The sequence below is a fragment of the Balaenoptera physalus genome (genome assembly GCF_965194825.1).
Source record: "Balaenoptera physalus genome assembly, chromosome: 17".
Taxonomy (NCBI): Eukaryota; Metazoa; Chordata; class Mammalia; order Artiodactyla; family Balaenopteridae; genus Balaenoptera; species Balaenoptera physalus.
This window is the reverse complement of record NC_138895.1, coordinates 19043669-19065984: the sequence shown is the minus strand read 5'-3', so window position 1 is coordinate 19065984 and position 22316 is coordinate 19043669. Positions and strand designations below refer to the sequence as shown.

The 22316-nt window shown below is 38.5% G+C and overlaps 1 protein-coding gene across 5 annotated transcripts; it reads right to left on the bottom strand.

Moving 5' to 3' along the window:
- Positions 1-532: 532 nt before the first annotated feature.
- Positions 533-22096, bottom strand: GDAP1 (ganglioside induced differentiation associated protein 1). 5 transcript variants are annotated; one of them, XM_082432625.1, is made up of 6 exons: positions 18892-22096; positions 18020-18212; positions 9003-9176; positions 6941-7035; positions 4730-4844; positions 533-3743 (listed from the first exon to the last, which is right to left on the bottom strand). In XM_082432625.1, exons 1-6 carry the CDS (start codon positions 19006-19008, stop codon positions 3361-3363), a joined length of 1077 nt encoding a protein of 358 aa, XP_082288751.1. In that variant the 5' UTR covers positions 19009-22096; the 3' UTR covers positions 533-3360. The 5 variants fall into 5 exon arrangements, with proteins under 5 accessions (XP_082288751.1, XP_082288752.1, XP_082288753.1 ...); XM_082432626.1 differs by having other exon boundaries at positions 18165-18212; positions 18892-18913; XM_082432627.1 differs by lacking the exon at positions 18892-22096 and adding an exon at positions 13484-13523 and having other exon boundaries at positions 18165-18857.
- Between the last annotated feature and the right edge of the window lie 220 nt (positions 22097-22316).

Genomic DNA, 22316 nt, shown 5'->3' with positions numbered 1-22316 from the left:
TTGGCTTTGTTCAATGTAAAACAGAAGTAGTACTCAGTTTCTCTTTGATGATTAGAATAATGGCTAAGCTCACCAAGGCTAGAATTATGGATAGTAATTTGAATATTCATAATCCATGACTCGGTAAAAGGAAAAGAATTAGCTATATCAAAAATATACATAAATATCATAAAAAGAGTAGTATTTGAAACCCAGTGAACATGTAACAAAACTATTTTGAAAAAAAAAAAAAAAACTCTTGTGTTTATCATTTTCATACTATATACTCTGTTAAGTGGCTGGCTGCAATAGAACCCCTTTAATGATCAGGATCGATACGTTATTCTTTAAGCCACCATTCATTTTAACCATAAAATTTTGTGTATTTAAATAAATCGAGTCAGTAATTTTTATGTTATAAGGAAAATATGACATCCTATAGCTAAATATTTTGAATACCTAACTTCTGCTTATTTTACCTTAATTACGACATTATGCTTTGATATTAAATGGAAAACATAATCTGATTTATCAAAAAACATTACAAAATTAGTACTTTCAGGACACATATTTATTTTCCAATTAATTTCATTGATCTTACAGGCAGAATAGTATCTTGATCTAATACATTCAACAACACCAAAAAGTTTACAACTCTGGTGTCAATATCAATAATTACTAAAAATCAAGCAAGCAATTTACAACTATCTGCAATTAAGGAAATTAGATCCAAAAGGCATGTAACAGCAATAACAATAAAATAGTATTTGTGTTAAGACATAAATAGCCAACATGAATTTAGTACCTCAGGCATTTTTCTAATTTATACAAATTTTGGAAATTGAGGAGCACGTTGGCCAGTCCACCAATGATCATGAAAGAGAAAATACATAAATGTGCCTATTTTGCTAATAGTATATGTTCAGCTCTTTAGCTTGACATTGTGTGGTACAGTTATCCCTTCCAAGCATTAGACGTCAATACTACATATGCCTCAAGCTCTTTTATAGATGAATGATCTGATGAAGATGCCCTCATTTCAGAAACTAAGGTCATTAATGTTTATCTTCACTTGTAACATTTCAGAAGACTTGCTGAACCTAAAGAAAGCCCAATCTCAGACTGCTGGATGAACAGCGACACCTAGTGGTCATTTTAACCCCTAAACAAATATCTTAAAAGTATAAACTCAAGGGTATCCATGAAACAAGTGAAATTGCCACAAATGCATCACCTTTAATAGCGACACAAGCCTATTTCCAATGAAACTGTATCTGAAAATCATAAATACTTGTAGTAAATTTTCTCTTGATCAGTAATAATATAAATTTAATGAAAAGCCAGCATTTGGACTTCAAATCTTTATTCTTAATCAACAACCCTTATATAGGTAAATATCCTCCTTTGTAGATTTTTGTAAAAATCCAATTTCAATTTCTTCATTCTGAGTTCTTGCTCATAAAAGGATGACATAAAGAACTCTGAAACACTCTGACCTACTGAATAATCAGTTTTGTGGCTCTTTTATGAATACATGATTTGGAATGTCCCAGCAACAAATTCAGACACTCTATACAACAATGCACTGAGGTTCAAAATCAAGACATTATAAAAGCTGCCAGTCTGTTAATTATTATTGGATTGAGTTTACACTGGAGATGTTATTAATTTTTTGGAAACAGAGAGTATCCAGTTCAACAATATTTTCTAACACAACTGATTCATGAATTATAGAATCATTTTACCATCAAAAAGTCATTGTTTAGTAGGTATGACTGTTTCCTGTTAATGAAAAAGTGGGTAGGTACATTCTTTGGCCATCTGCACAGCCCATCTGAGGCAGTCCAAGCAAGCTTCTGCTGTTCGCTGGAACCTTAGCTCACCATTCCCCATACATACTTCCCATCACACCTAACACTGCTCCCCACACCTTTCTGGCCAACTCCAGAGAAACTCCACCTTCCTGTCACCAGGAAAGATTCTTCCTGGGCACAAACTGTATCTTGCAGTTCCATTATTGTTCATGGGACACACAGGGATTTTCCCTTCCAGATGGACTGAGGCACCCCCTACAATGCCTAGACATACATGAAGGAATATAGGTAGAATCACTATCTATCGACTTATTTCATCTCCCCTAAATTAATTGCCAAGGATCAAGACTAGATTTTCTCCTTCCCTGTAACCTTTTAAGGCTTTGTTGATGACAATAAATACATGCAAGGTTTAGACAACAGTTTTTGCATTAACACACCAGCCTCCCTAAATGCAGAATGAGCCTATTTAACACTCCCAGATCAACAAAATACCCACTCCCCAGCCACATGCCACGCTAGCAGTTACCTGGGACATTCACCTAAATGCCACCTGTGGGCACAAAAGGGCTGGAGAGGCCAAGACTCCCAGTGACTGTTCATAACAGTCCACAGGAGTGATATCTCACAGGCACCTTCGAATTGGGGAACCATGAGGAAATTTAAGAGTTTCATGTCAATGCTAGTCAGACATGTTCCAGTAGGCATCTCATGCCCAAGTAGGTAAGCAGTTAATTTTAATAAATTAGTGACTGTGATTTATGTGCATTTAAAATTAACACTAAGGTCAGATGAGGTGCTATAAGTGTAAAGCCCAGGGTTTTCTCCAGCCAACTCCCCCCAGTAACTCCCCAGTCCTCTTTTTCCAAGGTCCTCAGTTACAGGAGGATGCATGGGCTGTAGCCACAAGTAGTCAAACATAATGTTTACTAAGGGGACAGGCAGCCATGAGTGGCATCGGAGGCACCTGGAAGTTGCATTCTATTGTCATCATTATATAGACTTCATTCTCCCTTTTCCCCCTTCTTTGTCCCTTTGCCTCCCTTATTTCTGCCTAAAGCTAACAGTGAGAGTATGAAGTACTGCTGTGCCCTGCTGTTATCTGAACTCCTGTGTTGAGTAACAAAGATGATTTCTGAATTCCAGGAGAAAATACTGCTAACTATTCAACACTCAACACACCCAGACAGTCTCAAATGAAGAGCTACGGGCAATCATAGGTTATTATTACTGTCTGCTCATAATAATAAACTTCTCCCCCAAAATAACCCAGAATTTGAACTGACATTTTGAGCGAAAGGTCTACTGTCTACCTGTCAGCATTCACATATCTTGACTTTGCACGTTTTAAGGATGAATTAGTTCAGGTTTGCAAATAAGTCCTCTCAAAGTTACCAGCCCACAAAGACATCTTCATTGCCTCCTCTCCCTGCATAAACTAGCCAAAGGGTAAAGTAAATTATGCTTTTTACTAGCTGCCCAGGGTCATTGTTCACTGGGCCTGGAAGAGTGGAGAAGGATCTAGTTGAATGGCTAGATGAGTTGCCGCCACTAGATCCCCACAAGCCTAGAAATAATTTGGTCTGGGTCTGAGCACTAATATCATGCTGCCAAGTCTCTTTCTGAAAAGCATAAAAGCAAAATATCCCATTCCTGCAAGAAAACCAACCACAAGGATGGTGCCAAGAACTTTTGGGGCCCTTTTCTTGGCCACCCGGAATGCGGTTGGCAACACCGCAGAGATTAATATATTGTTGACATGTCCTAAAACCTTGTTAAATGTTTTTCTCTTCAAGACACGCTCGTAATAGGTTTCCAAGTTCGGTCGCTTTCCATTTCCCCAGTTTCTCCTCGCAAACCCCAGGAACTTCAGTCGATGCAGTGTAACAGCAAGCGAGATGTCAGCCAAGGTGAAGGATTCCCCGCAGAGCCATGGCTGGCGGCCCTCTTCTGATTAGAGAAAGGGACATGGAGAATAAGGGGCAAGCACTGTACTGATAGACTTTGGTTGGCATCTTTGGTCTTAGTCTTGATGGCAAGGGTGAGTGTAGCAAAAGATGAAGGCCATGGTACATTTTCTTGACAATACTCAGCAAGTAATTCTATGCTTTAAAAAAAAAAAAAAAAGTCCATGCAAATGTATCCCAAGCTAAGGGAGACTTGCTTGACATCTGTCAGGCACCTGGGTCCCTAGGTGCCACTAGAGCCACTTGAGCTCAAAGCCTGTCTATCATTTTGAGGAGTTGAGAGCCTCCAAGCCAAAGGAGTTAACAGATATTTCCTTCTGGGTTAAGAAAATGACAGGTGTACTTTAGGAAAATCCATATGTCACTCAGTAGTTGCCGCTTTTAGTTACTTATTTAAAACAGAAGAAAGTCCCTATTGTGAAGCAAGTTTCAGGTAAAATGGTCTTTAACTTTGTTGTCAATCAGAATAGTGCAAATGGTCCACATGTCTGCACCTGGGCTTCATCGTGAAGCCAGCTTCACAGGTGCAGCAGATGGCTACTCACCAGGCAGCCTGCACATACACACAGGCTGGCTCCCATGTTATACTTTACTCCAATTTGCAGTTTTTCTCCCTGCCTAAGGAAAAAACTAGAGGGAGCATTCAAGCAGGTGCTCAGGTTATTCAACCAAACTAACTACTTGAATTAAAATTTGTGAAACAGGCCAGGTAGGAATCTACGAAGCATAACTTAAATTGTGCAGAAAACTCCTTCACCAGTCATATTTCACATAGATGCAGAGTTACAATTAGACACCTGGGTTTTGCTGAATTTGACACCTATTATTGTTGCTATCATAATTTAAACTGCCCATGAGTACTAACAATTAAAAACAGATTACAGAATGTTTGTGGTGAAACCTAAGAATGTTCCCATAAATACTCCTGATGTCCAGAAAAAGAGAAAAAGGACACAAATGAGAACCTACCTGGGGTTTCTTCATTCCTTCTTTGCAACTCAGTTTCAACCTGATCCAAGACTTTCTCCAATTCATCAAGAATTTTCTTCAAGTATTTGACATTGTCGTGGTCAAGGAGCTTTGACTAATTAACAAAAATAACTTATAGGTTACTTATGCCTGTAAAAATAATCCGTGTAGAGCAGAGCAGATACAAACTCTTACAGAGTTGGAGCCTGTTTATTCTAGACAATGAGAAGAAATAGAATGACTTTGTGTTAAAGCAAAAGCAAACCTGACAGAAAATGCCCTGGCTGTGAAAATATCCCAGGGGTCAGACCCACTGTTCACTGGCAACTCCTGTGGAACCAAATGATCAGAGAGGGCAAAGAATATGAGGGGCACAAAGAGACTGCTCTCATGCCCAACTCCAGAATGGAACGTCAGCAGCCTTCAACAAATGAATAACTGAGGGCTCAGAGATGAGAGAGGAATCTGAATGCAGTGAGGTAAAGAACAGGTGGAGAGTAAGGAGTGCTGTGTGTGCAGGCGTTTCTCTTGAGAAGCTCATTTATTTCGCTCATGTAGGATAAAGGAGGCTGGGAAGTAGAGGGGGGATTGGGAGTGCTGACGTCTGCTAGATTTTCAACATGGGAGAAGTTTACACAGTTTGTTGGAGGAAAGAATTATCAGAAAGAGAAAGGCTGACTCTAACTGATGAAGCAAAGACCTGCTCCTCGGGAGGCAGACACATCAAAATGCATGAACTCAAAATGGATTTAAGCCTTGAAAGTAAGACCCGAAACCATAAGACTCCTAGAAGAAAACACAGGCGGTCAGCTCACTGACTTGGTCTTGGCAATGATTTTTTTAATCTGACACCAGAAGCAAAAGCAACAAAAGCAAAAATAAACAAGTGTGACCACATTAAACTAACAAGCTTCTTTCTGCACAGTAAAGGAACCCATCGACAAAACGAAAAGGCAACCTACTAAGTGGGAGCCAATACTTAAAAATCATATATCTGAGAAGGGGCTAACATTCAAAATCTATAAAGAGCTCCTATAACTCAATAGCAAACAAACAAACAATCTAATTTAAAAATGGGCAGATCTGGATAGACATTTTTCCAAAGAAGACATACAATGGCCAATAGGTACATGAAAAGATGCTCAACATTGTAAATCATCAGGGAAAACAAATCAAAACCACAATAAGATATCATCTCACCCCTGTTAGAATGGCTATTATCAAAAAGTCAAGGAATCACAAGTGTTGACAAGGATGTGGAGAATGGGGGAGCACTTGTGTTCTGTTGGTGGGAATGTAAATTGGTGCAGCCACCGTGGAAAATAGAATGGAGGTTCCTCAAAAAATTAAAAATAGAACTAACATATAATCCAGCAATTCTAATTCTGGGTATTTAGCCAAAGAAAAACAAAAACACTAACTCAAAAGATATCTGCACTCCTGTGTTCATTGCAATATTATTTACAATAGCCAAAACATGGAAACAACCTAAGTGCTCATCAATAGATGAAGGGATTAAAAAAATGTGATTTGTATATATAGAATGGAATATTCTTCAGCTATTAAAAGACTGAAATTTTGCCATTTGCAACAATGTGGATGGACCTTGAGGGCATTACGCTAAGTGAAGTAAGTCAAGCAGAGAAAGACAAATCCCATATGATCTCTCTTATTGGTAGAATCTAAAAACAAACAAACAAATAACCAAGCTCATAGATGCAGAGAACAGACTGGTGGTTGCCAGAGGCAGGGGGGTGAGGGGTTGGAGAAATGGGTGAAGGGGATCAAAAGGTACAAAGGAAAAAAACTGAAAGGCATGTGGGGTATATATATTAAAAAAAAAAAAACCTCGCCGGTAGCTTTATTGGTATAAAAAAGTCATAGACAGAGGTCTAGCTGCCTCAACGTGGAAAAATACCTGAAATGACAGATTCCTAGAATATTTTATTAACTTGCTTTTACATTTTATAAGTTTCCTTGGCAACCAGCATGAGCAATGACTGCTTTTTAAGCAATTGTCGTTAGGTCTGAATATCAAACCTAATAAAGAAAAATTCTTTCTAAAAGCAGAGCATAAGCCGAAGGTAACATGTGTTCTGGTGACTTGCGATATTTAATAGAAGATGTTCTAAAAAATTGTGATACTGTACAAAAAGTAGAACATTTAATACAAACAGCGGATGTCAGTTGAGGACAGCCTGGTTTACTTACTTGAAGTCGCTTCTGTTTTGCAATGTACGCCTCTTGTAAATCTGGGTTTTCTTCAGCAAGTTTTTTCAGTTCAGACTCTGTGTTACCAATTTGGCCTGATGACAAAACCATTTTTGAAACAGAAAATTATTTCCTCCCTTCCATACAAGAAACAAAGAAAAGCAGGGAAACTCAATGGTAAGAGCATAAGCCCTGGGGGTCATGCCCTTCCTCTGCCTCAGACTCCCCCTCTGTGTGCCTCAGTTTCCTCACTTTTAAAATGGAGCTATCCCGTGCTTTGTGACCACCTAGAGGGGTAGGATAGGGAGGGTGGGAGGGAGACGCAAGAAGGAGGAGATGTGGGGATATATGTATATGTATAGCTGATTCACTTTGTTATAAAGCAGAAACTAACACACCATTGTAAAGCAGTTATACTCCAATAAAGCTGTTAAAAAAAGAAAAAACTACAAAGTCTAAATAAATAAGTACTGCACTCTGTTAAAAAAAAAATGTTTAATGCATGAGACCCCCTACGCACACACGTTGTCCCTCTCTCTCTCTCTCTCTCTCTCTCTCTCACACACACACACACACACACACACACACACACACACACACACACACACACTGGAGCAACCAGTTGTTCTTTTCTTCCTGGTGACTCTATACTCTTTTTCTTAAGATCCTCTCTCGCTTGTAACATTCTGACTTTCCTGAACTATAAGGGTGACCTTTCAGCTATTATATTACTAAGAAGAATGAATCAGGAAAAGAAGAAAACTAAACGCCCATCTTGATCCTTTCATTATCCTCTTAAAAGGGGGTTTCTACCTCTACATTGTTCCTCTGCATCAAAGGACCCTGCCGCTTATCTCAGTAGGTGGGAGCTGCTAGAGAGAAAGACGGGTACAACCTTGTCATGGCAAAGCCCATTAACAATTCCCAGGAAATAAAAATAGAATCTGGGTAAATAAATAAATAAATAATAAAATAAAATGGAGCTCTCAGAGTATCTGCCACACAGGCTGAGAATGAAATGGGAGGCACCGTGGAAAAGCATTGAACGCAAAGCCCAGCACATCATAAGTGCTTGAGCAGGGTAGTTCTACCTTTCAATACCTTCCAAGTTTTCTGTAATAAATTTCTATGTAAAGGGAAGGAAAAAGCCTTATTTAGAGAAATATTTACTCTAGGTAAATATAGTCAGAACACTGGTTTCAAATCATATAATGAGTATTTCTGAGGAGAAGGAGGTGGAACAAGAGGAAGGTGAGAAGCTGGAAGAGAGAGGAGAAAAATGGAGGGAGGGAGAGCAGGGCAGGGAAGGCAAGAGGAGAGGAGTGAGGAGGAGGGTATCGAAAAGAAAGTAAAATAGCGTAAGTAAGAGAACTGTAAAGGCGAGGTAGGATGTAACAGGAAGGACGTGCTTTCTGGAATTGAAGCTCTGGGTGTGAGTGTTCCTGGTCAAACACCCCCGGTCTGATCACAGCCCCTTCCCTTTCCTTCCCTTCCCATCCCATCCCATCCCAATCCCCTGGGCTATGGAGCACACCTCCTCCCGCTCCTGACCCTTCCCTATGCTCAGGGCAGGAGGAAGGAGAGAGCTGGAGGTCACAGCTCAACCTCAGTGAATCTCCGATCACTAAACTCAGAGGAAGAGTAATGGCTAGACAGCCTGTAGCCCAGCTCTTCACATAATGAAACAAAAATTAAGGACCAGAAATGTGAACTCAGTCGCCCGTAACTCCCAACAGATCCCAGCTTTCCTTATTCCTAGTCCATTTGTCCTTGAGAACATGTTATGTTCTCTACTTTTCCACAGGCCACTCTTCTGAGTTTTATTTAAGCTTGGCCCTCAAGGCCAAGAGCTGGAAAATCAGGTCCTGTAGACAATAAATGTCCAGCTGAACAGCTGAAGCACAGATTCATCTGACTGGTGCGTGGATCGATATATAACACGCACGTCCATGAAGCAAACTCAACAACCCTGCCCCCAAGTCTTCCTGAGGCGTGCTAGGTCTCAAAAATGAATTAAAAGAAACTTGAGACAGAATTCCAGGTCTTTAAGATCTTTACATACTGCGAATCCTTGTTGTTGCGTAAGCTGGGATCATGGAGTCCACAGTTAGCTCAGGATGTAAAATGCAGCCGTGTGTATAGGCATCCATGGGCAAGGAGTCAAGTAGTTCTCGATAATGTTGTACCCGTGGGTAATACATGCTTCCTTTATCAGGCATTAACCTGGGTGTTTTTTCTAAAATACACACACAAACACATACACAAACATTGAAGGAAAAGTTACAAACAAGATGTTACATCCAAAAGCAAGAAACAAAACCTCCAGCCCCTCAATATTAACATTTTCAGTATGATATGAAGGGATTTAAAGGATGATATCTCTCCAGCCCAGACATTCAAAATTTGAATTGGACTGAGGTACCAGACCAGATTCCCAAACCATGATCACACTTCTCCACCTTGCAAATCACTACTCTCGAGGTCTAGTTTTTTATGCCAACTCCTCTGCGGAAATTTCCCCAACCTTCCACAACTACCAACATCTGACTAAGTCAAGTGTGCCTTCCTCTGTACATGCAAAATACTCTGTACGTACTCCATTATAGCCCTTAGCACCTTAATTAGTTGTTTGTATCTTTTTGCCCCATAAACCCCTTCAGGGCAAGGAACGTATGATCCGGAGTCTAGCATAGTGTCTCATACGTTTTAGGCCCTTGGTAAATGTTGGTTAAGTGAATGAAGGCTCATTATGGAAAGATGATCAGGGACCACACCTTCCCAGGTTCCAGTTAATACCAAGAGTGATCCCACTGATGCTATGCGAATGGGAATTGATCATCTTCATGGAATTCACCAGCAATTTCTAATATTTCATCTCTGGAAAGTGGGTTCTACATAAATCTTCATTTGCTGGTTAACCTCTAGACTATAGACTCCTTAAGGGCAGGGACCATGTATTGCTCTTTGTTGAATCCCAGTGCCCAATATAATGTTTGGCTCATAGTAGGTGTTGAATAAATTTCAATTAATGAATTAATATATTCCCAAATTGCTAGTTATTATAGAATACTTGAGCTGCAGAAGCTCTGTAGCAGTTAACGAGGACACTGAGATATATAGGCTGAGACATTCTCCCAAGATCCCACAGCTAATTAGAGGCAGACCAAGAACCAAAGTCATTAACTCCTAATGCAGTGCTCTGTTTTATTACATCATTGTAACATCTTCAAAGGGTTTACTTCTCAGAGACTATTCAAGAAGAATAAAAATGAACCATGTGATCCAAAGGTCAGGGCTAAGTCCCTACAGAATCTATTCCCACTTCTGACTCTCAAACTTCCCCTAAAAAAAATGCCAACAAGCTTATTAATCTAACAGGTGAAAAGAACGACCTCAACTCTATTCATTTATTTTTTGCTTATTCACTTATTCATTTAGTTTGAGTTATTTATTTAATTTAGAATCCTTTTGAGCATCGCACACTCATTCATAAGCATTGACAATTCAGAGTTGGTTGCAGAGCAAGATTTCAGGCAAGATCTCATAATGCCAGACCAAGTAGTACACGATTTTAAGCCAACAGGCTAATTCTGACTCTCTAAGAAAAAAGAATACGGATTACTCCTCAAACCAGTGGGCAAATGTCTAATTCCCTGCTGGGAGTCCAATTCTGAAGTCTGCATTAGAACGACCAAGAATGAAGTGTCAGCTACATTCTGCTCGTCAACCGTGAATTTGCCCAACTAGAGCACACTTCCTTGCTGACTTTTCAGGATCTCAGAATATCACCAGGATCCCAAGCAATGCATGGTAAACATTCCCATGAGGATAACAGACTGGAGGCCTTCTAAGGTCCTTGAAATTCTAAAGAGTTCTTAACCTTTTGTGTGCCACTGACCTCTTCTCAAAATAATGTTCTTAAATGCATAAAATACAAGACATAGGATTGCAAAGGAAATTGATTATATTAAAATAAGCTATCAAAGTAATTTTAAATTATAAAATACTAATATGGGTGTCTTTTTATTAATACACTAACAAAAGCTAGCAGCAGGTCTAATAACTACCATAATTTCAAAGTAGTGATGGGGATAAGTGATATTTTAAGATATCAGCAATAACTTGATATGCTATGAACACATCACAGTCACATGAACATACGAACAAAGTCACAGGCACTCCTGATATTGCTTTGGATTATGCCTATATTGGAAATGAAAGGAAATGATAAATTTCTGTTTGAAATTAGTGAAAAATAAAGATGTAATTTTTTCCCCTCTAAGATATCAAATGTCCTGAATTCTATTCCCAGACCACTAGCAGTAAAAGTTCTCAAAGTATGGTCTGAAAACCCCTGGGCTTCCTGAAGACACTCTCAGGGGGTCTACAAGTCAAAGCTACTTTTATAGTAATACTAAGATGTTAATTGCTTTTTCACTCTTATTCTCTCTTGAGTGTACGATGATATTTTCCAGAGCCTATACAACATGTGATAACTCCATCACTCTGACAGTTAATGGAATGTGGGGTCGTATATTCTTGTATTTTAAACTTTTCTCAATTTTAATTTCTAGTTTGATAGATATTGATAGATAGAACACATAAACAAAAGCTCTCAAATGTCCTCATTAACTTTTAAGGCAAAGGGGCCTTGAAACCAAACTGTTTAAGAACCACTGTTCTGGGGGAGTCCAAGAACCACAGGTTAATGACCATAAATGATACGGCATTTTAAAATGCCTCTCAAGTGGTTAAATTTATAGCTACTGGCTCTGGCTGCTTTCTTGTGCCAGGCCGGGGGCTTGTCTTCAGAAGAGCATACGACTTCCTTCCTGGGAAAGAGAATAAAAGCAGGAAAAACAACATCCAATTGCTTTCTGGGGAAGGTCCATCTGGCCAAGTCTGAATCCAAAGATTTGAATGCACGAAAGTAATCTTCTACTCAGTGCTCCATTACTATATAACTATCTCCTAAAACACTTTGTCAGGCAGAGCATCAGATACCCACTGAACCCATGTTCTTTTCCAAGCTCACTTTCTCTCTTCAAGGACACCCTGTCCAGTATCACACATCCAATGTGCCACCAGCATCCTCCCAACACCAGCACACAAAAGTGTCCAGTGCCTCTGGAAAGAGAGTTTTTCAAAAGACAACAGGGAATTTCCTTTGAATTATACAGAAAATCTTCCCTCTCATTCTCATTTTATTTTCCAGTCCTTCCATAAAGCATTTTTCTTACGATACTAAAAAGAGAAAATCTTTTCTTGGTATTCTACCTCAATCAGGAGTGAGAAAGCAATAGAAGGGTTACAGGGTTTGAGAAACAGGCAATATGAATAATTCTGGGAACTCTTCATTGGGGTGGAAGGTTGCAGTAGTGGAAGCCAGGATTAGTGACTAAGCTGGAAGAATAAGTAAGTACATTGGCATAAGACCTGACGTTGTAGAACTGAGTAGGGACAAAGGCAGGTCTTGTACTGCACCTATATTTAGGCAGCAAATTAGAAACAGGCAGATGGACATAAAGCAGAAAGATGTGATAAGCAACAAAGAGAGAAAACAAAAGAACAAAATTGTAAATCAGAAAGAAACAATAAAAGCATTCTGTAACCATTTAATGAGGACCAACAGCTCCATATATTCTCAAGTCCCTGTATTGTTGGGTAGAATAACAGTGGCCCTGAGCCATTAAAAAAATTTACATTCAGTTTCCCCAAGAGCAAAAACTAAAAAGAATCTAGGGGCTTAAAGGCATATGTTTTAATTATTTTCCTAAATTGGCTGCTTTGATTTCCTACACTCCCCAGTGATGGCAGATAAAGGAGGCATTATTATGACTGTTTTCTAGAAAGACACCCCCTAGGTCTATTTGAATAATTGTCAGGTCTTCCTTCAGTGAGAATAGATTAGACTTCATTTCTATCTCTATCCCTTTGCCGATTTTTTATTTTACTTAGATCACTTAGTGATGACATTGGTACGTAAGATAATATGCAGCATGTAGCTGAACAAAATTGTACCCTTCAACTAGTCATACACAAGGCTATTAAAAATATAATAATAATGGTAAACAATTAAATTATGACCTGAAGCAAAAGATATGGTTACAAACTGACTACAATTCAAGGCTGTCATAACTTCAGAGCTAGAAAGATCAAATCTAAACACAGATGAGAAAAAACACGATGTCAAATTACACAAGTTCATTATACACATCCAGAATTTTCTGAGACAGAGCCAAATTTGTAGCAAGATAGTCAATACATTTTATACCTTAAATGTTTAACTACTTTTTATTTAATTGGTAGTATATTCAAAACTTTTATAGGAATATTCATAATTGGGGGGCAAAAATTCCTTGATCAGATAGTTTGTTCCAATTATTGTATACACATAATATAGAACTAGGACTTCTGTAATTTTAACACCCCGTCCTGTTCACTAAAATTGAACAAACCAGAGAAAGTCTTTTTAAAAATTACTTTTTAAAACCATTTATTGGCATAATCATGAGTTTTAAAGACTCATTTTCTTTTCCTTACCATATTTTCTCTGCACTCAGTTACAGTCCTTTGTGCTAACCTGCAATTTCAGTAGATGTGCGAAAAAGTGTATAATGTTATTCAACTATATATGAGACCCTTTTACTAACAGATATAAAATTATTTATTCTATGACCTTAACAATAATTGAAAATTCCTTACATAAATAACTATATTTTTAAGATAACAGTAATTTCAGAGTGAATATTATCTTTAAAATCAGACTTGATTTTCAATATATATTGATAAAGCTGTATTTATAAAATAAATTTATATTTCCTAATCAGACTTAGTATGTGATACTTTAATATACACCAGAATACTTGGATTATTTCCAAACCAAATTCTTTTCCTAAGAATACTTAAAATGATATATCTAGACATAAGACATGGGACATAGTCTTCAGAGAACTGTTATAAAACATATTAAATTACCAAAATTCAATATTCACCGTATGACATCCTTGATTCCAGGTTACCACTGAGTTATTTGGCAGTAATAAACAGTATATATTCTAGTATTTTGTAGTTATTTCATGCTCTCTTTTTTTTTTTACTTCTAAAAATCTGAATTTAATTGGGATGCCAGATTCCTAGCAATTTACATTTTTAATTTTCCAGATAATCTGGAGATTACATGCTCACTTTTTTTTATTATTTAGTGGCCAAGTTACAGTTCACTAAAAGAGATTATGATATACCAAAAGGATGTAAATATGTAAATACTGATTACACAGAAAGGTTGAGAAAGGTCAGCAAGCCATCATTTTTAGTACAATCCCCAGTTGATAGACTAATAAAGGATAGCAAATAAGAGCAAAGGAGATGCCAGGTGACTACACTCTGTTCTTTAGATGAATGGATACACTTAATTAAAGTCTCTTATATAACCATGGGCAACTGTACGCCTCAGGAAATCCATTCACTCATTATCATTCTAATTTGTCACCTTTCCTCAAAGTTCCATCCATAATTGGTCAAAATGCTGCATGTTCCAACCAGTTCAAATATAGCAGGTCACAATTTGCCATGTTCTAGACAGAATCTATACTTCTGAAACAACTTGAAATCACACTAGTCTTTTATTTCATTTTTGGCTTTTGTTGGTAACTTATTAGCAGGCCAGGTCTCCCATCCTTCATTAATGCAGCTGATTTTTTAAAACAAAATTCATATACTACTTTTAGCCTTGTTAAACTTTATCTTAGTTATTGTTCCATTTTATTGTTCCATGAGAAGCATTTCATAAGCTAGTCATCATTTTAACTATCACAGCTTACACATCCGCAAGTATAATAGTGTTTCCTCGATGTCTTTATTCAAATCGTTTGTGGAATTGTTAGACTCAGTCAGAATAGAAGCCTAAAAGAACACCAGTAGAGACTCCTGTCCAGGCTGACATCTGTTTTCAATAACTCATTCATTTTAATCATTCAAAAGTATTTATTAAGCTCCCATTAAAGAACAGTCACCATACCAGGCACTGGGAATACAGTTGTTAATGAAACAGGCACTGTCTCTGACCTCACGGTACTTACAGTGGTCTACAAGTAATTGAAATAATTAAAGTGTGATAAAATTATCATAGGATAAGTGAAATGAGAGAATATAGCTAAACAAGCAACATGGTATAAGAAATTCATAAATGAATATTCTTCATTATGGTGGTTTATTCATCGGAAAATGTGCATTACTTTCATCTAGCCATATATGCTCCTTCGTTCCACAGGGGTGTCATATGACTTAATCTCAAATGCTCTGCTTAAATCAAGATACACTGTATCTAGAATTATGCCCAGCACCTAATAGATTCACTTTTTAAAGTGTTAAAGACATTCTCCAGTAATGTAAAACTTAAGCTGGTTCCTTTTCATCGAGATACTCAAAAAATATATACTTAAAAAATTTTTGACAACACATTCTAGAACTCTGGCACGCTTAAAGACAGAAATTTATAGCACTGCTTAAAGCTTAAGCAATTATTTAATGCACAGTACTTTGTAGTAGTGCTTCTCAGACTTTTATGTATATATGAATCACTTGGGAATCTTGTTAAAATGCAGATTCTGATTCAAGAGACTTGCAGTAGAGTCTAGAATTCTGCATTTCTAACCAGCTCCAAGGTGATACCAATGCTGCTGGTACATGGAATATGTGTTAAGTAGCAAGGATTAGAATTCAGCCTCCTCCCTCGTTAACAATTGAGATAACATTTGTCGCTCTCTCTTGTCTGGCCCTTTTCTTAATCTCCATGAGTTCTTAATGATAAATACAAATTATCTCAATGATCATTGTGATAATGCTTACATGTTTGTTTTTTATTTTAACACTTTGAGACAAACTTCATCTGGAGACTAGACTAGCCTGCATTTATATAACTGTTTTCTTACTGTCTTCATATCTACCGTGGGTTTTAGTTCCCTTAATCTTAGTCTTCCTTTACCCTTTCCAGTTGAATGACTACTCTCCTTGGGAAATGGGAAAGAGTGAAATAAGAGTTGATTGGACTTGCTTTATCTCTGCAACTGATAAAACTATATCACCTAATCCAAGAGGACAAACAGAGAAGTCAAGTCACCAAGGATATGCAACCAGTTTGCGACAGCTTCAGACTAAGAGCTAGAATTCTTGATTGTCTACTTATTCTATTGGTACAACCAGAATTAAAGTCCTTAGTTCCCATATTTTCCTCTTAATGTTTAGCCCACAGTACCTTCTCCTCTGATTCAATAAATAGTAGTAAGAAAAGATCAGAATTCACCTTGAGCAGGACTCAGAATGCATTTCAGTTTTGCTATTATATAGTCAAAGGAAAAGAAAAAGCCTAAAAAAAATTTGATGAAGCCTAATAATCATTAACATTACTATACTGTAAAGTAACACTGTATATTACTGAATATCTTACAGGAGAGATAATGTCAGGAAGAGGAGGAGGAGAATGGTAGTAATAGTAGTTCAAGGGATGCTAACAAAAGATTTAAACATGATTTTCATTTGCTATATCTTTTTAAAGCTTTTGATGATTTAAAGTAGAATTCTTATGCAATTATTTTGTCTTATTCACATTATTATAATCACTTCTCCCAAGAAATACAAATTATTATTCAACAGACTTGTCCATTTCCAAAAAGCTCACGATTGAGAAAAATTGTCTTAAATCAATTAGCCCCCATTTTCTGTGCAGTCCCCAGCGTTTAGACTTACAAGGGATAGCAAGTAATGATGGATGGAAAAGCAGTTTAGATCAGTGGCCACCTCCAATCAAAATCTTAGGGAACTAAACACTTGGGTTAAGAATAAGGGAAGCCCATGGTTAATCTAATTCCCTGGGGTAAACTCCCCCCAGCCCCCATTTAGGTCCTATACTTATCTTTCTTCTAAGTACCTCAGACTTTTCTGGGCCTTATAATTTCTTTTCTCAGCTTCCAGTAATTTGGGGTTATAGTCTGGTTTTATCTTGCCCAATTAACATCAACATAACTGGTGGCAGATGAAGAGTAACTGGATCTCGTCGTGCATCTTCTTTTTCAGAAGAGTACTTAGCTGATAGCTAAAAGCCCTCTGTTCTGCTCTCAGTTCTGCCAGTGATCAGCTGTGTAATCTTGGGCAACTATTGAAGCTACAGTTTACCTCAAAGGCTTGTTATTAGGAAGAAGCAAGACAATGTGTAAGTGGCAATGACTATGAGAGATGGTCCGTGTAATAGGAAGGTTTGGATTTGAAAGGCTTGCATTCCAGCCCTAATCTGCCATAAAATAGCTATGTTACCTTAGGCAACCCCTCTGTTTCTCTTTCCTCGTGTACAAAAGGGGAATAATTAGTCTACCATGCTTATCTCAGGTTGGTTTTTTTTGAAGACTGACTAGAACAGAAATTATAAAATGTCTGACACAAAACAGGCTGTCAATAAATGATTATTACTTAAAAGCACTGTACAGATTTGAGCCCTATAATTCCTCACAACAGATATAAAATTCAAACCACACAGATGTAACAAGGGCAAAGATCTCCAAGTATACCAACATTCTAATCTCCCTTGCCTAAGATTTATTCCTCTTTTTCCCTCCTATTGTTTTTAAGGTAGAACCATTTAGTAGACTAAATGAAACTGATTTTCATACTGTACATTTAAAATCAACATTATGAATTTGACTTCAAGGCTAATAAATCACCACCACAAACCATACACCTGCAGGGTTTTCTGCAAGTGAATTTAAAAGGAAAGTTCCAACATTAAAATTGGTAGTTTACGTGAAATCTTTTCAATGGAGTTACAATGGCTTATACAAACTTTATGCTATTGACCCATTTTATATTTGTGTGCTTATGGAAATGGAAAAGGTTGTTGGCACTAAACCACCATCATGAAACCAAAAAGAGGGGAGGAAGGGAGGAAAGGGGGGGAGGAAGGGAGGAAAAAGGAAGGAGGGAAGGAAGAAAGGAAGGAAGGAAGGGGGAAAGGAAGGGAGGGAGGAAGGAAGACATATATTTGTGTCGAAAGTAAATCCAAGAAATCACAAATAGCCTTAACATTACCATCCAGGAAAGTCTGTTCAAGATAATCAATGATCTGAGTGGCCTCACAAATAATGTTTTCCCCGTGGATAAGGACGGGCACTTCTCCAGTTGAGTTCAAACGCATAAACCAGGGTTCATTGTGCTCACTCAGGGGCAGACTTACATCATGTTCCTCGCACTTCAATGCCTTTTCAGCAATTACCAAGCGCACCTGGAAGAGTTCACACTGGTTACCACAACGCGCGGAGGCTTTTAATTAAATGACATCCCTTGGATACCACCAAGCAGCTCTTTTGTGCTTCCCTGAGTTATTAATATTTTCAACATTCTTTTCAACTATTCCTATTCCCGGAATTAACAAGTGAGATATATTCTAGCGTCTTCCTCTTATAGGTGAGAAAAGATAATTAAGTAATGAAAAGGATTCTGGCTATATTCAGTCCACAGTCACCCTCTTCATCACTACTACTTTCTCGGTGTTCTAAACCTTACGATGTGTCCTCCCCATAATAAGACCTGAAACAGATAGGCTAGGCCTGTTGAAGAGAGTGAATGCGACCAAGAGTAAAAGAAGGAACCCTAGATGATGTGGGTGCAGGAAGGCGCTTCCCTCGGCCTCGCTCTCCACGGCCCCGGAGACAAGGCCTCCCGCCCCAATACCGAAAGCGATGCTTTTTTGTCGCATTTCACGACTGGTAGTGCCTTTGCACCTCACACTGATGCTCCCCGCTCCCCTACAAGGCGCACCCCCGCCCCTGAGGGAGCGCCCGCCGGGGTTAGGGCGTCGGAGGCCTGTTTCTAAGTGGGCCGGCTTACCCGGGCAACACCCAGAGGGAGCTGTCCCGGTGCTGAAACCCGATCCGCACCGCCCGCCCGGCGGAGGCCTTTACCTTTTGAGAGCTGAAGGAATGCGTCCAGTGGTACAGAATGAGCTTAACCTCCGCGTCCGACTTGCCTTCCGCCATCAAGGGCGCTGCCCCTCTCTGCTCGTCCTGCCTCCGGGCCATTTCGGGGATGCGCGAGCGCGGGAGGGCCTCGCCTGTCCGCCCTTTACTTCTCCCAGCCACAGCGCCCTGCAAAGCGCCCTTAGCTTTGCCGGGATGCCACCCGGAGCCGGGAAAGATGAGTTCGCGCAGATGCACGAACAGACCGCTGGGAAGTGTAGTTTCGTGGGCGAGAAAGCTGCCGGGGGGGGCGGGGGGGGAAGTCTGCAAAGACCCGGGGGGCGTCTGCGCACAGAAGTCACCTGGGAGGTGCAATTGGACGTTTTTTAGGGAAAACGATCTCAAATATGAGTCCCTGATTATTTAAGATGAGTCATGGAAAATGTTGATTGCAAATTATTCATCGGTTTTGCAGATGGAGTAGAGGTTGCTCGGGCATAAAAGCATCAATTTCCCAAGATACTTAGGGTTCCTCTTGGAGGGTCTGTGCCTTTGGTGGAAGGGAGGTTCCCGGTTTACAGACAAAACAACAGGGTAAAGATTTATGAGTTTTCATTAGGAGATGCTACTATGCGGTCATGTAATAACAACAACAATAATAACAATAAATCTCATAAACAATGGCGAATTAAAATAGCCTAGTTAAACACAGAAAATATTTTGCCCGTTTTTAAATTTTTTTTAACTTATTTTATTGAAATATAATAAAATATTTACAATTATTAAAACAAGTATAGTTGATTTACAATGTTGGGTTAGTTTCAGGTGTACAGCAAAGTGATTCAGTTATACATATATATATATGTATTCTTTTTCATATTCCTTTCCATTATGGTTTATTACAGGATACTGAATATAGTTCCCTGTGCTATACAGTAGGACCTTGCTGTTTATCCATTCTATATATAATAGTTTGCATCTGCTAATTAAACACAGAATTTTTAGAGCAGAACTACTTGGGTTCATTTCCTAGTTTTTCAATTTTCCCAATTTTTGAAGTAGAGATAATTCTATTTCCCCCCATAAGGTTTTTGTGAGAATTAAATAACTAAATACAATGTTAAACACTCAACACAGCCTAGCATGTTGTAGACACTCCATATTATGTACAAGTTCAGTTGCCTTATAAACATTCTCTTTATAATCATGGCCAAAATCATAATTTTATGCTAATCTAGTTGTTACTAGTCACCTCTCAAAATTTAACATAATAGTAAATTAGCAAAATTTCTCTTTCAGTAAATATGTATTAATATGACCATGAAATGAATGCTTGTATAATTCATCCAGCAAATGTTTATTGAGTACCTACTGTGTTCCAAGCATTGTACTGGGCCCTGGTAATACAAAGTTGTATAAGACCTGATACCTGGCACCCAAGATATAAGTCTGGTGGCAGAGACAAAAAAATAAACAGACAACCACAGTGGAGATGAGAACTATCAGTGTTAGAGTAAACACAGGTACTAAGAGAAAAGAGAGGTAGGCATCCAACTCAGGTCAAAAAAGGCCTCCCTTAGAAGAGACAAAAATCTCATGAGGTCCTTCCTGCCCTTTACAACACTTTGTTTGTTGCTCTCTATAATTCTTGTATAATTTTTAAAGATTTTTATAGTATCTCTTTATACCCTTAAGTTAATTCAAATGCTACAGCAGAAGAGATCCTTACCAAATTTGTTTTTTATCAGTTCACTCTTCAGAATAGAAGAGGAAAAAGCAAAATTGTGACATCAATCAGAGTGGGGTTTAAATTCTAGCTCCACCCTTAACCTGACCTCTCCTGAGCCTTCACTTCATCATGTGCAACATATAGGCATATAAAAATATATGACTGACATGGGCATTCAGTGAGGGACTGCGTATAAAGCACTTGGCACATTGCCTGCAAAACAGCAGGTGATGAAAGTTTATGTGGAAAAGCCCCTCCGTGACGTTAACAGGACATCTTATCACACTTGCTCCTCTCTCTTTAGGCCTCAAAATATTTACAACTACTGTATAATCCTCCTCTCCCATCCCTCTTCACAAGAACTTCATTTTTAATTCGCTAACTTCAGATTCCAATGTGTACTATCCATTCCCTTTCCTTAATGTGCTCAATCACCTCAATATCTGAATAAACCCAATATTCTTGTTAGGTCCTCTGTCACTTGCAGCTGAAAGAGTCCTGACAATAAAGCCCAGGTCTATCAAACACTGAGCACTTTCTCCATCACATATTCCCAGCAGCCAAGCCATATAGGAATCAATGAATCGATTGATTACTGTATTGGTGTTTAATATGAAGTATTCATATATGTCCTTGGAAGTACAAATGCATACAGAGCTTCTGAAAGGAAAATTACCAATATGCATCAATAACCCTGAAAGTGGGCACAACTTCTATTAACTCCTCTCTTTGCAATTTAACTAAGGAAATACCTGCAGCAAATTCTGGTCCTAAATATCTATTTTCCCCTTCTTCAGTGGTAATAGAAATTCTAGCTAAGCACATGGTTGCTGAGAAGAAAAACTGCATTTCCCAGGCTCTGTTGTAGATAAATGTGGCATGTGACTATTTTCTAACAAATGGGATGTAATGGACATGCCAAGGGGCAAATTCTGGGAATCTTCCTAAAGGAGGCAGTAGGCCTTGTGCCTCTTCTTCATCCCATCCTCCATCCTGCTACCAGGAGGGTGGATGCTGAGTTGCATTATGACGAATGGGGCCACACCCCAGGGATGGCGAGCCCTGAGCTGTCCTTGGGACATTGGGAAGCAGAACCACCACATGAACCTCAGTCTGCAAACCTCCAAACTTCTACCTGAAAAAGAGATAAAGCATCTTGTTTAAGCCACTGTTATTTGGTGCTTTTCGGGTGCTATTATCTTAACCTATTCTCCCTAATACATCAACCTTGTAAAATATAGGTGGCTTTTATTTCTTTATGCTTCTATATTCTGTAATTTTTCTATAATGAATATGTGCTGCTTTTACCTCTTAAATATTTGAACATTAAAAGAATGTTATCAAATAGATGAGATAAGGAAACACGTTGGTGTTTTATTTTGTTTTGAAATCACGATAGGGGTAGAAATAGAACTGCTACATCTACTTCGATTGATCCATAATCTCTGTTATTTTCCACCCTCATAAAAGCCACTCTTATGTGATATAAAAGCCACTCTTATATGATATAAAAGCCTTATTATCCATTCACATGTTTATTCAGAGCTTCTACTAAATTTTGTGTGTATTCTGTAGTGATGTGTCTTTGTACATCATCACATTAGATTGTGGGCTCCAGGACAACAGGAGCCAGATCCAGGTCAATTTATTTCTTCAGTATGCTTTTGTTGAGCTCTACCTGTCCCAGGAACAGTGCTAGATG